Consider the following 15830-nt stretch of genomic DNA (forward strand, 5'->3'; position numbering starts at 1 on the left):
AGGAGTGCTGGGCTTCTCCGTTTTTCCTCCCCAGACTGGCCTATTAGACATTTGTTTCTGGCCCTACCCCTTCCCCAGGAACCTTTTCAGTAACTGTTCTTGCCCACTGGAGGGCTTCACTGTTGCACTCTTTTCCATTCAGTGATGCTCTTCCTCATCCTTCTGCTGTACTCCTACTGATCCCTGGCCCATGCCCACCCCTTCATGCTCTTTGAAGAACCCTAATCCCACTCCTGCTCCTCTTCTTTGCCCCTATGATAGGTTTGACTTCCATTTCCTTCAGCTATCCCTCCATGGAGCCCCTCTCCTGGGCTCTTGGGAGCCTTCTTATCGTCTTACCATGATTTCTGTCCCCTATCTTACTGTTTAACATTCACTTTTTAACTGGATGTGATTTCTGCATATGTTTAGCTGCTGTGCCCACCTTACTTCTCCTCCTCCATTCCCTGTCATCTGGGGGATACTCTTCCATGTCTTGCCTTCCCGGACTATTTGGTAAAGGTATTGTCAGTCAAGCACAAGCTTCACCACCCAAGATCTTGGCTTTTTTTTTTTTTTCTGTCCTTTGGTGCCTTCTGCAGTTCCAAGTATGGAATAGAGTACATTGTCTTGTGTTTTATTTTGTGTCAGGAGGTGAGCTCCAGATTAAAACAAACAAGTTCGTCTTAAAACATGAACCTTTGGAAGAAGCAGAAACCTTAGCTGTGCCATCAGAATGTTGGATGATAAGTGTTTCTGAGGGAATGGGGCTCAGAGAATCTTTTGAACAGAAGAGCAGGCTAAAGGAACAATGTAGAAGTCCCATACAAGTAAGAGTTAAGAAAGAAGAGACCAATTTCAGTCATAGGACAGAAAAAGAATCTGAAGAATCAGGAAGAAGTACTAGTCGTAATTTAAAACATGCCACATATTTGAGAGTTCCCAGAAGAAAGCGATCCCTTAAACATGGCTGTAGCAGACACTTCCGAGGGAGTTCATACCACTATGACTACAAGGAATATGGGAAAGGGCTCAGGCGCATAGTTGGCGGATTTAGCCTACATCAGAGAATTCATGCTGGACTAAAAGCAAATGCGAAGGAAGCACGTGGGAAAGACTTCAGCCTTAGCTCACATCACCAACATGGGCAGAATCTTCACATGGTGGGGACGTCATATAAGTGCAGTGACTGTGGGAGGACCTTCAGTCATAGCTCTCATCTTACATGTCATCAGAGACTTCACACTCAAGAGAAACCATTTAAATGCAGGGTGTGTGGGAAAGCCTTCAGGTGGAGCTCAAACTGTGTGCGACACGAAAAGATTCACACAGGAGTGAAACCTTATAAGTGTAGTTTATGTGACAAGGCTTTCCGACGTATGTCTGCCTACCGTCTACACCAGGAAACCCATGCTAAGCAGAAATTTCTTGAGTCTAATCAGTATGAGGAAGCTCTCACCTATGGCTCAGGATTTGATCATCATTTGAGAGACCAAAGTGGGGAGAAACCCTTTGACTGCAGCCAGTGTAGGAAATCCTTCCACTGTAAATCATATGTTGTTGAACATCAGAGGGTCCACACTCAGGAGAAACCTTATAAATGTACCAAATGTAGGAAAACCTTTAGGTGGAGGTCAAACTTTACTCGTCATATGAGAATGCACCAGGAAGAAAAGTTCTATGATCAAGACACATGTAGAGAAGACTTCAGACAGACCTCCAGCTGCAGTCAGCCCCAGAATGCCCTGGCTACAGAGAAAGCTTTTCCTTGTCAGCAGTGTGGGAAAACTTTTACTCGAAAGAAATCCCTCATTGATCATCAGAGAATTCACACGGGTGAGAAGCCATACAGATGTAGTGAATGCAAAAAAGAGTTTACCCATCGGTCAGCCTTTATTGCTCATAAGAAGCAGCATGCCATTCAGAGAAAACCTGAGGATGGGCCATCGTTTAGTCAGGAAAGAGTTCTACAAGTTCCTCAGAGCAGTCATACCACAGAGGAAGCCTACAAATGTAGCCAGTGTGGCAAAGCCTTCCGTAATCACTCATTCCTCCTCATCCATCAGAGAATTCATACCAGAGAGAAGCCTTATAAGTGCAGAGAATGTGGGAAAGCTTTCAGATGGAGTTCTAACCTCTCCCGTCATCAGAGGATTCACTCTTTAGAAAAACAGTATGAGTACCGTGAAAGTGGAAACACGCCAAATCTGCAGCCACAAATCCTCACTGGTGAGAAACCATTTTGGTGCCAAGAATGTGGGAAAACTTTTACACGTAAAAGAAGTCTTTTAGATCATAAGGGAATACACAGTGGAGAGAAGCGCTATAAGTGTAATCTGTGTGGGAAATCTTATGATAGAAAACATCGCCTTGTTAATCATCAGAGAATCCACACTAAAGAGAGACCTTTTAAATGTCAATGGTGTGGGAAAGATTTCATTGGAAGACATACCCTCTGCATTCATCAGAGAAAACACACCAGAGTGGCACAGTCTGAATGCAGCCTAGCTGGGTTGTCTTCCTGCCAGGACACAGGGGTGAGTTTACAGGAATTAAAACCAAGTGGGGAGAAGCCCCTTGAAGATTCTGAGGAAGCTTGTGACCAGAGCTCCAGGATCACTGGACTCCAGAACATACCCATTGGGAAAAAGTGCCACAAGTGTAGCACTTGTGGGAAAACTTTTAACAAAAGCTCACAGCTCATTAGCCACAAGAGATTTCATACTCGAGAGAGGCCCTTCAAATGCAGAGAGTGTGGGAAGACCTTCAGGTGGTCTTCAAATTTGGCTCGGCATATGAAAAACCATACTAGAGATTAGCTTGGGGTCTGACAGTGGGGGGAGAGGGGTTCCTAGCAGCCCTGCAAGAGAACCCTTAATTATAGGCAGTATGGGGGAAAGCTTCACAAAGGGTCTAGCCCTTTCTATTTTCGAATCTGGTGGCAGAGAATCCTGAGGATTCAAAAACTCAGGGCATCCCTTTTCTTACCTGCTGGGGAGTGTGATGCTGGGGAAGAACAGCAACCTGTTCTTTGGGGCCCTTCTGGAGGCTTGGGCCCCTGAAGTGGCCTTTGCACGGTGGCCTGGAGCCCCCAGCCAGATAATAAGTCGAAAAGCAGATACTATTGCCCTTTGTAGTTTGACAAAATGTCTGTGATGTAATGGGCTGTGGCTGCTGGGAAGGGGCCAGTTGAATCCTGTGGTAGTGCATATTCTGTTTGACCTTATAAGCAGCAGCAATAGCAGCAAGAACTTGTAGTCTCCCCTAGATGCCTCCTGGGAGTTCTGGCTGCAGCTTTGGCCTTCATATCTCGCTTGGACATCTGCCGTGGGCATACAGTTGTCTCAGCAGCACATGGAGGAGAGCAGAGTTGGACTCAGTCACCTGAAGAATGGGGCTCTTCCAGTGCCCTGTCGCTGTCTCCGCCCCACAGTCTGCATGGGCAACAGCAGGCCGTCTGTTCAACAGAAATGTGCTGAGCACCTCCCATATGCCAGACACTGTTGTGTGTGCTAGAGACCCAGCAGTGACCAGAACAGACAAAAGATCTGCCATCTTGGATCTTTACAGACAATAAACAAATGAGTTATATAGTACTTCAGATGGTGATATGTGTTGTGGACAGAATGAATCAGAGAAAAGTGAGAAGCAGTGCTGGATTAGGAGGTGGGTTGTGATTTTAAGTAGGCTGGTTAGGGAGGACTTCAACTGAGAAGGTGAAACTTGAGCAAAGACCTGAAGGAGGTTAGGGCATGGACCCTGTGGGTCTCTAGATCCAGGCACAGGAGGTGGAATCTTGTCTGCTGTCCTTGGAGAATGGCAGGGAAGTCCCTGGGCTAGAGTGGAGTGAGCCAGCAGAAGAGAGGGCCCCAGAGGTAGTGGGCCACGCCATGTATCATGGGTCCCCACTGGGACTAGAGCTTCCTCAAAGGGAGGTAGGGAGCTTTTGGACAGTTTTAATTTGAGGAGTGACGTGGTCTGAATCTGAGTTACATTTACAAGGTTAACCACAGATCTAGGGACTCTGAAATTATATAGCTGAAAGATTTTTATGCAGTTATCTCTGCTGTCAGTTTCCAATAATGGGACTCTCTCCTCTCCCCTCAAAGGGCCTGAATTTTTTATAAGACCTCCAGCTCTCAACAGTTGAAAATGTTTAATTATTGTGCTTGCTTGCATCTCTAACTTGTGCACACTATGGGGACCCTTTAACCTTTCGTGTAGCTTTCTTCGCATGTTGGATCCGGTGCTGGCATCGGGTTCAACCCAAAGGTACCAGTTCCCATGACTGATGCCCTCTGGAGAAAAGGTGGCCTGGTGGGGGAGGCACCTCCATCTCACTTGCTAGCTTGACTTGAAACAAAAAGAAAGAATTAGCTCAGTGGCATAAGGATAAAGGAGTGACTTTTCTAAAATTTGTGCAAGTAGTCATTGCTTCTGGTTATTGAAGAGCTCACATTATGAATATAAGAATAAAATATCTCACTTGATAGTAGAGGACCATCTCAGACTACATTTTAATGCTTTGAGTCAGGGCACACCGGTGGGGCAGACCATTTCTTGTAATACAAGAGAAGAAACCAACCTGGAAAATGTCCTCTCAGTAGAGTACAAGTAATCTTATCCTTTCTGGATTGTTGTGGGCAAGTGAAAATGAAGACTTTGATACTTTGTGGTGATGTCATATGGAATAGTCAGAGGGTGGGGAGAAGGGGCAGACATATGTTCGTGTTCTGGTCCCCATTCAGCTTTGTACTCAGGAGGGTTTGGTAATCCTGGCTCTGCATCCTTTTCCTACAGCAGCAGCTGCCCATGGCATGGAATCAGGTGTCCCATCAGTGGTATAGTACCAAAAACTGTTTCTAGTAGTGGCTGGGCAGGCATCAGAGTCCCATGTGCTGAGGCCCCAGGGTCATGGGGAGGGCCTTGGAGTTACCAGATCTGGGTTCCAGGCTCAGTGTGCCTTTTCTTGGCAGGATGATCTTGGACAAGTCGCTGAACACCTGCATCTATTTTCTGGCATGTAAAATTAGAGTAATTAAGCTCCCTGATTTCTAGGATTGAGAAAGAAGGCTTGGTGTGCAAAGGCTCTGGGTTAGGTAGCTGATCTCTAGGACCAGAGCCCTCACAGAGCTGCAGCTCCACGTCAGCTTCGGCTTCAAATCTGGTACTACAACCGAGGAAATACCTCTTTTCTGTCCATATTTTCACATCCTCCCCACCCCCCAACTCCTTGTGCCACTGTCACCTCACAGAGTTCCTGCCCCAATAGGGGTTTTCTATTGCCATTTTTATAAAGTGAGATATACTTATTTTTAAACACTCAAACCAAATTTTCAAGTGTACAAAGAAGTGAAAATCAACAGAAATTCCTCTATACTGAGGTAAGCCTTTAATATTTTGGGATTGTACTGATGGGGTCTGTTCAATAACCTGAATTTTTAAATAATTTTAATTATATGAGTAATACATGGTTATTATAGAAATATTAGTAAATACAGCTTAGCTAAAAGGAGAAGTCTCACTACTTGCAGCTAACTACTAAACATTTTGGTGCAATCATTGTACCAGTCATTGTTGGATTTAACTTCACTGCCTGCCCCTGAACACCCCTGGACTGGCCTGACTTGTGCTGTCCCCCTTCACCAGGAGTGTAGACCATATCTGAGCTGGCTCAGGTCCTCATCCATCAAGGTTAACCCTTGCCATCCCTAACCCTTGTCTGTCTAAGACCTCTCCCCTGGCCCCGCCTCTCTCGGTGCCTGTATCTTACTCTGCTAGGTGTTGTCCAGGTTTCCAAGAATTAGGCCTGCTACTGCAGCAGACAGGGCACTCTGGAGGCCGGGTTGGGTGCTTATTTATCTGTTTGCCATACAGAGATTTTGTACAAAATTACCTCTATTAAGGAATATGGAACTGAATTTAGTTCAGCTAAGTCAGGATTGGAGTGTTTTGAAGGGGTCCTGAGTACAGTGTTGACTGGAGGTTACCCACAAGTGCCACTAGTTAGCACCAGCTGTAGGTGGTTCCAAGCCATGCAGCTCCAGCTGAAAATTTCTGACTGCCTCAGCCACTAGTTCTCCTGTCGTACCCCATTCTGGCCTGGAGAATATGTAGGCTTCTTTGAACCCTGCCTTGCTTTCTTTTGCTGCCTAGGAAGAACCGAAGTTGGGGCTGAGGAGAGCCAGAGGGCTGGGACTCTCAGAGAGGGGTAGGTATTGGAAAGTCTTTGAATCAGTTGTTCAGGTGGTTGACCCCTGCCTTGCTGATAGACCGTCAGCCCACACAGAGACATGTATGGAGAAGAAAGCACAGGAAATATAGGTTAGTATGGACTTCTCACACTCCTCAAGATGACAAGTTTTACAAGCCCTAGCATGGGTACATGTGTAGAACAGTGGGAACTCACTGCTGTGGGAGTGGAAATTTTGTAGTACCTATGCCAGGCAGTCTGCAAAATCTTGTGTGTGCATACCACCAGCAGTTCTGCTCCTGGATAAACCCTAGAAGAACTTCACGTAGGGAGGAACATTTGTATAAAACTGTTCATTGCTGTACTGTTCATTGCAGTATTGTGTAGGTAGCAAGACTGGGAAAGGCCCAAATGTCCATCAACAGGAAAAAAAAAAAGGGTTGATTTTGGTACTTTGGGAAGTGAATATGAAAGAGCTAGAGTTTCATCTTTCAACATAGATAAATCAGAAATGCTGAGAAAGTTGCAGAAGTTATGTACAATATACCATTTATGTAAAATTAAACATATTGTTTATCTGTGGGCACATTATTTAAACTTAATTTGTGTTTCACTTTTTTAATGAAATGGAATAGTAGTTGCCAACCTCAAGATAATTGGGGGTGGGGGAATGGTTAATGAAATAATGCATGTAATAAAGTGTTTTGATTAGTGGCTGGCATGCAAGCATCATTGGCATATAGTAAACAATGTTGTTACTGTTTTGCACAATAATATATTCCTGTGGATTCAAATTATATGATGAAGAGTATAAAATCATTTATTGGAATGTTGTGTGAAAGTTGTGTTCTGCCTTTTCATGGCAGAGCTGCTGATGGAATGGGGGGGGGGTAGATGGAAGCTGCAGTTGTGTTTTATTTCATTTAAAAATTGATGTAGATGGGTCACATGTTGCTTAATGGGATAGTTTTTTTTTTTTTACTGTTTGCTTAAAATACTTAAAAATAAAATTTTTTAAGCATGGGCTTTGGCATCTTACAATTTTATAGAAATCCTGGTTCTGCCATTTATATAATGTTACTTAGAGTGAGCCATTTAATCTCTCAAGGCTTTAGTTTCTTCGCCTACAAAAATGAGTAGCAACACAAATGGCTATTAGTAAAAGAATGGTTGAACAGTTCTGGTGCATCTTTGATGGAATACCATGCATCCTCTTAAAAAGATCGAGGATATTCTCTGTGTATTGTATTGATGTCCAAGACATAGAGTTTATAGGAAATTATGAGCTCTATTTTCTTTAACCTTTTTGCCTAAAAATAGCAAGTGAAGCCAGAAGCTCTAGACTCAAAAGTTTAAGAAATGGGAAAAAAAAGTTTAAGAAATGGGATCCTGTGGATGATGTTTAGTCAGCCATTCCATTTTATTAGGTAAGTGAAGGAAGATGAGTAAATGTTTTTATGCACAACTGGCACACCTATTAAGCTAATGTTAACCCTGTAGAATAGCAAAGAGGACTTGTATTACCCAGGTTATAGTCAGGAGCCAGAAACTATACCAATTATTTTAAGAAAAAGAACTTAGAATTGTTTAATAGGTATATCTAAGTAACTAAAAAGGCAAAAGAAAGTGCTAATTTATCATGGAGGCAGTGACTTGAGACCTGGTGCCATCCCAAGACTGGGGGAACTGTAACGGAGTCTGACCCCATTTTTGATGTTTGACCACTGACAACTTTTAAGCCCTCCCCTTCCCCCCTTTTGCCTCACATCTGGGCAAGCTGATAAGAAAGCCCAGGTACTCCCTCAGCACTTGAGGTGAAATTTATGCAAACCCTGGCTTTTTCCATTACCCTGGAAACCCACACCTGTAACTACAATAAAAATCAGAGCTATTTGCCCCTCCTTGCAGTCAGTGCAAACTGACTAGCTTGGGTGCCCGTCTTGCTCTTCCCAGAGAGCCACATTATGTGAATAATAAAATTTTTCATGACCTCTTGATGTGTGTGCTATCATCTGTCTTGACATCTGAATTAGTTTGGGGTGGTGGTACAGTACTGATCCCACCTCCCCAGAGCAAGCTACAAAGCAGGAACAAAAGAATTGTTAAAATGTAGGACGTTGGAAGAGAGCACCTGTAGAGCTGAACTCAGACCTACATGGAGGAGAGCACTGCTGAGAGCACTGTTGGTCTGAATCGGAAGGAGGGCCCTATGGTGACAGAACTGCAAGTTGGACCCAGTTGCTGCTACCAAAGGGAATTGCCACTGCTGGAGTGAAAAAGCATTACGAACAGGAAGCAGTGCCCACATACACAGAAAACCCCTCTTCCTCCTTGTATTAGGGTTCTCCAGAGGAATAGAACCAATAGGATGTGTGTATACACATAGAAAGAGATATATGGAATTGTGTTTTATGATTCCAGAGGCTGGCAAGTCAAAAATCTGCAGGATGGACCACAGACTGGAGACCCAGGAGAGCTTATATTCCTGTTCTGGGCTGAAGGCTGATTGTTGTAGAACCAAGAAGAGCCAATGTTGCAGATGAAGTCCAAAGGCAGCTGGAGAATTCTTTCTTGCCAGGGGGAGGCCAGTCTTTTTGTTCCATGTAGGCCTTCAACTGATTTGATGAGGCCCACCCACATAATGGAGAGTATTTTTACTCAAAGCCCATTAATTTACATGTTAATTTTATCCAAAAACACCCTTACAGAAACACTCAGAATATTTGACCAAATATCTGGGCACCCTGTCACCCAGCCAAGTTGACGCACACTAGTCACAATTCTTCAACACTGCAGCTTCCCTCTTAACATTTCTTGATGTCAGAACCTAATAGCGAAATAGCTGGCGAAATAGAGATGTGGTTCGCAGAGTTCCAACCCCATCATCTAAAAGCATCTATAGAAGAGTGGGTTTGAAGCAGAGACAATAAACTAATAACTGGCACAGCTTTCCTAAATTATCTTAAAAATTCCTAGGATGTTTGACTTAAGAGATTTGAGACCAAGAATATTTGTTAAAGAAATTATGTGTAGGAGCACCTGGCTGGCTCAGTTGGAAGAGCATGCCACCCTTGACCTCAAAGTCGTAAGTTCGAGCCTCACAATGGGTGTAGAGATTACTTAAAAAGATATGTATGCTATGTTATGGACAGCTGCTCACTTAAAGATACAAATTATGTCATAACCAGTTGATTTTACCTGTGGACCTTGTAATAATTAGGTGTTTGGCCTTAGTCATCTTATTATATTGAACTGAAAGTTGAAAGCCCCAAGAATGTGTTTAAAGGTATTTCTGCTTAAAAACATTATTTTACAACAAAAATGAATACATTTAATAAGTATGTTTAATTTAACAAAGTAAATTTATGATTTTAACAGATTAAAACAGCACAGACATCTGATTTGCCTCCAGTGGAACAGTGACTTAGATGATAAAACCCCAACAGAGCATAGACAAGAGCAGATAGTAGACTCCTATAGCCCTGAATTCTAAATGAATCAATTAAAAAGGCAAGGTTGCCTTCATTTATATCCCATAGTTGGGCCATTTCTCTTTGTTGCCCAACTGATATGTGGGCACATTAGTTCAAGTCTCTTGCTATGAAATCTATTTAAGCTAGGTAAGGCAAGGAGAATGTATGCATCTGCTGATTAAGTTTCATAGGATGTTAAAGTGGTTTCAACAATGGTTATTACTAGTGTGGATCTAAGAATCTGAAAAATAATATTGGATAGAAGTAGAGAAAATTGGTCTAAGTATGTATGTTTTCCCTTTGTGACTTCAGGTTTGAATGAGAACAGAAAAACTGCCCTTGGACACGTCATTGAGGTTTACTTAAAATGGTCATGGAAGATTCTTCCTTGGTGAGAAGTCTAAAGAGTCCTTGTATACTTAAACCAATACTAAATATTGAAGTCAGCAACCCAGGAGAAGTGTACTTGTAGATTCATGCAAACATTTCACATACTAGTTATACTCATGAATCTTATTCATATGGAAACAATATAAAGTTTTTGGGAAAATCCACAAATTTTTCTTCCTTTTGGTCTGTTTACAATTAAAACAATTACTCTATAGACATACAAGTTTTTAATCATCAGATACTCAGCTGAGAAGTTCATTCTACCAAGGTACATTCTAATGTGAACATAAGCAGAAACTTTTACATGTTAAAAAAGAAACATGTTTTTTACATGTTAACAAAGAGATACATGTTAAAAAGAAATTTGCACATAAGAAGGAAGTCTGGTTGGAGTCCTGGGAGCAAGCATGGTGACTGCATTGTCACTGGGAGGAGCTATGTTAGGTAAGACTACTGTAATTCTAATTGTATGAGGTGACTTGTAGAAGAATGTACCAACTGATAAACTGTGGTCACTGGTACTGGAGTAATCCAGTGTCTAATACGAATTGTTGTTTTCCTGTCCTCAAGTGTCTCATTCACACAACATGAGGCTTCAACCCTAGGATGACTTTCCACCTGTCATTGGTTGCATTAGTTGGGCTGGTAATCTTTTAAAACTTACTTTATAATTTTTAAAAATTTTTTATTTTAATTCAATTTAACATATACTGTATTATTAGTTTCAGGGGTAGAATTTAGTGATTTATCAGTTGCATACAACACTTATTACTCATTACTTCAGTGCCCTCCTTAATGCCCATCACCCAATTATCCCATCCCCCCCACCCACCTCCCCTCCAGCAACCCTCAGTTTGTTTCCTATAGTTAAGAGTCTTATGGTTTGCCTCTCTCTCTGTTTTTGTCTTATTTTATTTTTCCTTCCCTTCCCCTATGTTCATGTATTTTGTTTCTTAAATTCCACATATGAGGGGCGCCTGGGTGGCTCAGTCATTAAGCGTCTGCCTTCGGCTCAGGTCATGATCCCAGAGTCCTGGGATCGAGCCCTGCATCAGGCTCCCTGCTCTGCGGGAAGCCTGCTTCTTCTTCTCCCACTCCCCCTGCTTGTGTTCCCTCTCTCACTGTGTCTCTCTCTGTCAAATAAATAAAATCTTTAAAAAAAAAAAAGTTCTTTGCCCTATTTAAAAAAAAAAAATCCACATATGAGTGAAATCATATGATATTTGTCTTTCTCTGATTGACTTATTTCACTTAGCATAATATTCTGTAGTTCCATCCACATTGTTGCAAGTGGCAAGAGTCCATTCTTTTTGATGGCTAAGTAATATTCCATTGTGTGTGTATACACACACACACACACATCACATCTTCTTTATCCATTCATCTGTCCATGGTCATCTGGGCTCTTTACATATTTTGGCTATTGTGGACATTGCTATTATTAAACATTGAGGTGCAGGAGCCCCTTTGAGTCACTATGTTTGTATCTTTTGGATAAATACCTAGTAGTGCAATTGCTGGGCAGAAGGGTAGTTCTATTTTTAACTTAAAGCTTATTTTAAATATAAAAATAACCCATATGTTCTGAACTCAGATTGGCTGAACCTGGCAGGAGACATAACTTGATCCATATTCTCATGCATTGAAAAAATCGGTAATTGAAACTGCTTTCTCAGGTGGTGGTCTGAGTCAAGCTGAGAATAGATTACTTATCTATCCTCTCTGTTTTTTAGCAGAGTTGGGAAGATCATAAAAACTATCAGTGAGGGAGGAGGGAAGATATCAGAAGAGTTAGGGGACCTTCATTTCGTCTGGTCCCTTAAATTCAGCTAGGTATCAAATCATTCTGAACACCTGTGAATTCAGCCTGGGATCTAAGAAAAGAACTGCTGCAATTCAACAAATAGAAAATTGACCACTTTCTGCAAGGTAGGAGGTGTGGAGAAGTGAATCTGAGGGGATATATCAGAAGATAAACCGTGAGAGCAGGGAGCCTCCATAAGCCAGCTACCAGAAAGTGATATAGCAGTGGAGTTCAAAATCAGAACTTTTAGAAGTCTGCTCCTGTGAGGGACATTCCTGCCTGAAAATTGCTCAGGTGGTGAAGTGGGGCAGAATCTTTGGTGGGACTGTGTGGTCTCAGGATCCCCAGGGTCGCAGAAAGAACAGGGGTGCCTGAGTGCAGCAGAGTTCCCAAGCTTTGGAGCAGGGAAGCTGGCTACAATTAGCGAGCCCTGGAGTGGCCTCTCAGATAGGTGTTGCCATAAACTTCGAACTGCATGGTGATCTGGTGACCACTTTCCAAGCAGGGGCCCAGCCCAGGAAGCAGCAAAACCCCTGTGAGACTGCTCCTTCCCCAGGGGAGCGGTGCAGGTGCAAGCACCATGCATGCATGCAAGCACCATAAGGCATCTGCTCCCAGAGTAGGGGCCCAGAAAGCAGGCCACAGTGAGACTCCCCTCCCTCCCCTGGGAGGATTGGGGTGGGTGTGCACCGCAGGAGTCTTTGGAGTTTGGCACACACGAAAGGGATTGACTACATTTAACTGAGGGTGCACTGAAGAATGGGGACTGAGAGCATTAAGCTCCAGGGCTGGAGATTGGGGCGCCGCCATTTTTAATTTTTTTCATCCTCAAAAGTGGCACAAAGCCATATAGAGCAACCCAAATCAGCTTACACTGAGTCCGACCCCCGGGCAAGGGCTGGTGCAACTCTGCCCAGGTAAAGACACTTGAGAATCAGTGCAAAAGGCCCCTCCCAAAAAAGACCAGCAGGAACATCAGGCTAATGCCAAGTTTATGGATCACACAGAACTGAAAAACTCCTGTGCTAAGGGAAAATAGTATATAGAATTTGAGTTTTTCCTCATGATTCTTTAGTCTTTCAGTTTAAATTTTTTTTTTCCTTTTCAACTAGTTTCTTATTTTATCAAATTTTTAAAAGTCTTTTTAAAATTGTCATTGTTACATTTTATAGATTTATTCATTTTTGGCTTCCTTTCACTGTATTCAATTTTATTTTTGTATATATATAACTTTTTCATTCTTTACAAATTTGGGATCTAGTGTCTTCTAACAAACAAACCAAAAGACACCCAGGACCAAGTGTATCACACTGTTCTGCCCACCTGTTTGATTGTATCCTCTCTTTCTTCCCTTTCTTTTTTTTCTTTTTTGGTTTCTGATCTCTTCTGATTTGTCTAGTGTATATCACTGGGCTCATGGTTGCTATTTTTATTTATTTTATTTTTTATTTATTTTTTGTTGTCTCATTCATTTATTCCTCTGGACAAACTGACCAGAAGGAAAAATTCCCAGAAAAAAAAACAGGAGGTAGTACTCACTGCCAGAGACTTAATTAATATGGATATTGGTAAAATACCAGAGCTATAATTTAGAATAACAATTATAAAGATACTAGCTGGGCTTGAAAAAAGCATAGAAGATATGAGAGAATCCTTTTATGGAGAAACAAAAGAATTAAAATCTAATCAGGTCAGTTTTCTTGATGAAGTCCCAATAGTTCATTTTTGCTTTTGTTTCCCTTGCCTTTAGAGATGTGTCTTGTAAGAAGTTGCTACGGCCGATGTCGGTTCCTGCCTGTGTTCTCCTCTAGGATTTTGATGGGTTCCTGTCTCACGTTAAGGTCTTTCATCCATTTTGAGTTTATCTTTGTGAATGGTGTAAGAAAATGGTCTAGTTTCATTCTTCTGCATGTGGCTGTCCAATTTTCCCAGCACCATTTGTTGAAGAGACTCTCCTTTTTCCATTGGATATGCCTTCCTGCTTTGTCGAGGATTAGTTGACCATAGAGTTGAGGCTCCATTTGTGGGCTCTCCATTCTGTTCCATTGATCTATGTGTCTGTTTTTGTGCCAGTACCATACTGTCTTGATGATTACAGCTTTGTAATAGAGCTTGAGGTCCGGCATTGTGATGCCTCCAGCTTTGGTTTGCTTTGCAACTTTGTAATACCACTTGAAATCCAGAATTCTGATGCCTCAGCTCTGGTTTTCTTTTTAAACATTCCTCTGGCTATTCAGGGTCTTTTCTGGTTCCATACAAATTTTAGGATTATTTGTTCCAGCTCTGTGAAAAATGTCGGTGGTATTTTGATAGGGATTGCATTGAATGTGTAGACTGCTCTGGGTAGCATAGACATTTTCACAATATTTATTCTTCCAATCAATGAACATGGAATGTTTTTCCATCTCTTTTGTGTCGTCTTCAATTTCTTTCATAAGTGTTCTGTAGTTTTTAGAGTACAGACCCTTTACCCCTTTGGTTAGGTTTATTCCTAGGTATCGTATGGTTTTTGGTGTAATTGCAAATGGGATAGATTCCTTAATTTCTCTTTCTTCTGTCTCATTGTTAGTCTATAGAAATGCAACTGATTTCTGTGCATTGACTTTATATCTTGCCATGTTGCTGAATTGTTGTATGAGTTCTAGTGATTGTGGGGTGAAGTCTTTTGGGTTTTCTACATAAAGTCATGGGAGAGGCTTGTATTGCTATGTCCTTCCCTCATGACAAATCCATACATATCATCTGCAAAGAGTGAGAGTTTGACTTCTTCTTTGCCAACTTGAATGTCTTTTATTTCTTTTCATTGTCTGATTGCTGAGGCTAGAACTTCTATTACTATGTGGAAAAACTCTCAGTTTTCCCCCATTGAGAATGATACTCGCTGTGGGCTTTTCGTAGATGGCTTTTATGATATTGAGGTATGTTCCCTTTATGTGTACACTATGGAGAGTTTTAATCAAGAAAGGATGCTGTATTTGGGCAAATGCTTTTTCTGCATCATTTGAGAGGATCATATTGTTCTTGTCCTTTCTTTTATTAATGTGATGTATCACATTGATTGATTTGCAAATGTTGAACCACCATTGCAGCCCAGGAATAAATCCCACTTGGTCGTGGTGAATAATCCTTTTAATGTACTGTTGGATCTTATTGGCTAGGATCCTGGCGAGAATTTTGGCATCCATGTTTCATCAGGGATATTGGTCTATAATTTTCCTGTTTGATGGGGTCTTTGGTTTTGGGATGAAGGTAATGCTGGCCTCATAGAATGAGTTTGGAAGTTTTCCTTCCATTTCTATTATTTGAAACAGCTTCAGAAGAATAGGTATTAGTTCTTCTGTAAATGTTTGGTAGAATTCCCCTGGGAAGCCATCTGGCCCTGGGCTTTTGTTTGTTGAGAGATTTTTGATGACTGCTTCAATTTCCTTAGTGGTTATAGGTCTGTTCAGGTGTTCTATTTCTTCCTGGTTCAGTTTTGGTAGTTGATACATCTCTAGGAATGCATCCATTTCTTCCAGGTTATCAAATTTGCTGGCATATACTTGCTCATAATATGTTCTTATAATTGTTTTTATTTCTTTGGTGTTGGTTGTAATCTCTTCTCTTTCATTCATGATTTTGTTGATTTGGGTCCTTTCTCTTTTCTTTTTGATGTCTGGCCAGGAGTTTATCAATCTTGTTAGTTCTTTCAAAGAACCAGCTCCTAGTTTCATTGATCTGTTCTACTGTTCTTTTGGTTTCTATTTCATTGATTTCTGCTCTGATCATTACTATTTCTCTTCTCCTGCTGGGTTTAGGCTTTATTTGCTGTTCTTTCTCCAGCTCCTTTAAGTGTAGCGTTAGGTTTGAGACTTTTCTTGTTTCTTGAGAAAGGCTTGTATTGCTATATACTTTCCTCTTAGGACTGCCTTTGCTGCATCCCAAAGATTTTGAACAGTTGTGTTTTCATTTTCATTGGTTTCCATGAATTTTTTTTAATTCTTCTTTAATT

The 15830-nt window shown here is 41.6% G+C and overlaps 2 protein-coding genes across 6 annotated transcripts in view; one reads left to right on the forward strand and one right to left on the reverse strand.

Annotated features, from left to right (window-relative positions):
* The window catches only part of ZNF445 (zinc finger protein 445), a 44179-nt gene extending 36012 nt beyond the window's left edge, over positions 1–8167 (forward strand). For all 5 annotated transcript variants that reach the window (XM_031019846.2, XM_081823225.1, XM_081823238.1 and 2 more), the window contains one exon: positions 631–8167. In XM_031019846.2, coding sequence (XP_030875706.1) covers positions 631–2798 — 2168 coding nt within the window. In that variant the 3' untranslated portion in view covers positions 2799–8167. The remainder of the gene's footprint in view (positions 1–630) is intronic.
* TCAIM (T cell activation inhibitor, mitochondrial) overlaps positions 1–15830 on the reverse strand; it is a 91844-nt gene that overhangs the window by 3962 nt on the left and 72052 nt on the right. The gene's annotated exons all lie outside the window — the stretch shown is intronic.

This window comes from Leptonychotes weddellii, chromosome 1 (assembly GCF_054177405.1).
Source record: "Leptonychotes weddellii isolate Sample4059 chromosome 1, ASM5417740v2, whole genome shotgun sequence".
In the NCBI taxonomy this organism is placed as follows: Eukaryota; Metazoa; Chordata; class Mammalia; order Carnivora; family Phocidae; genus Leptonychotes; species Leptonychotes weddellii.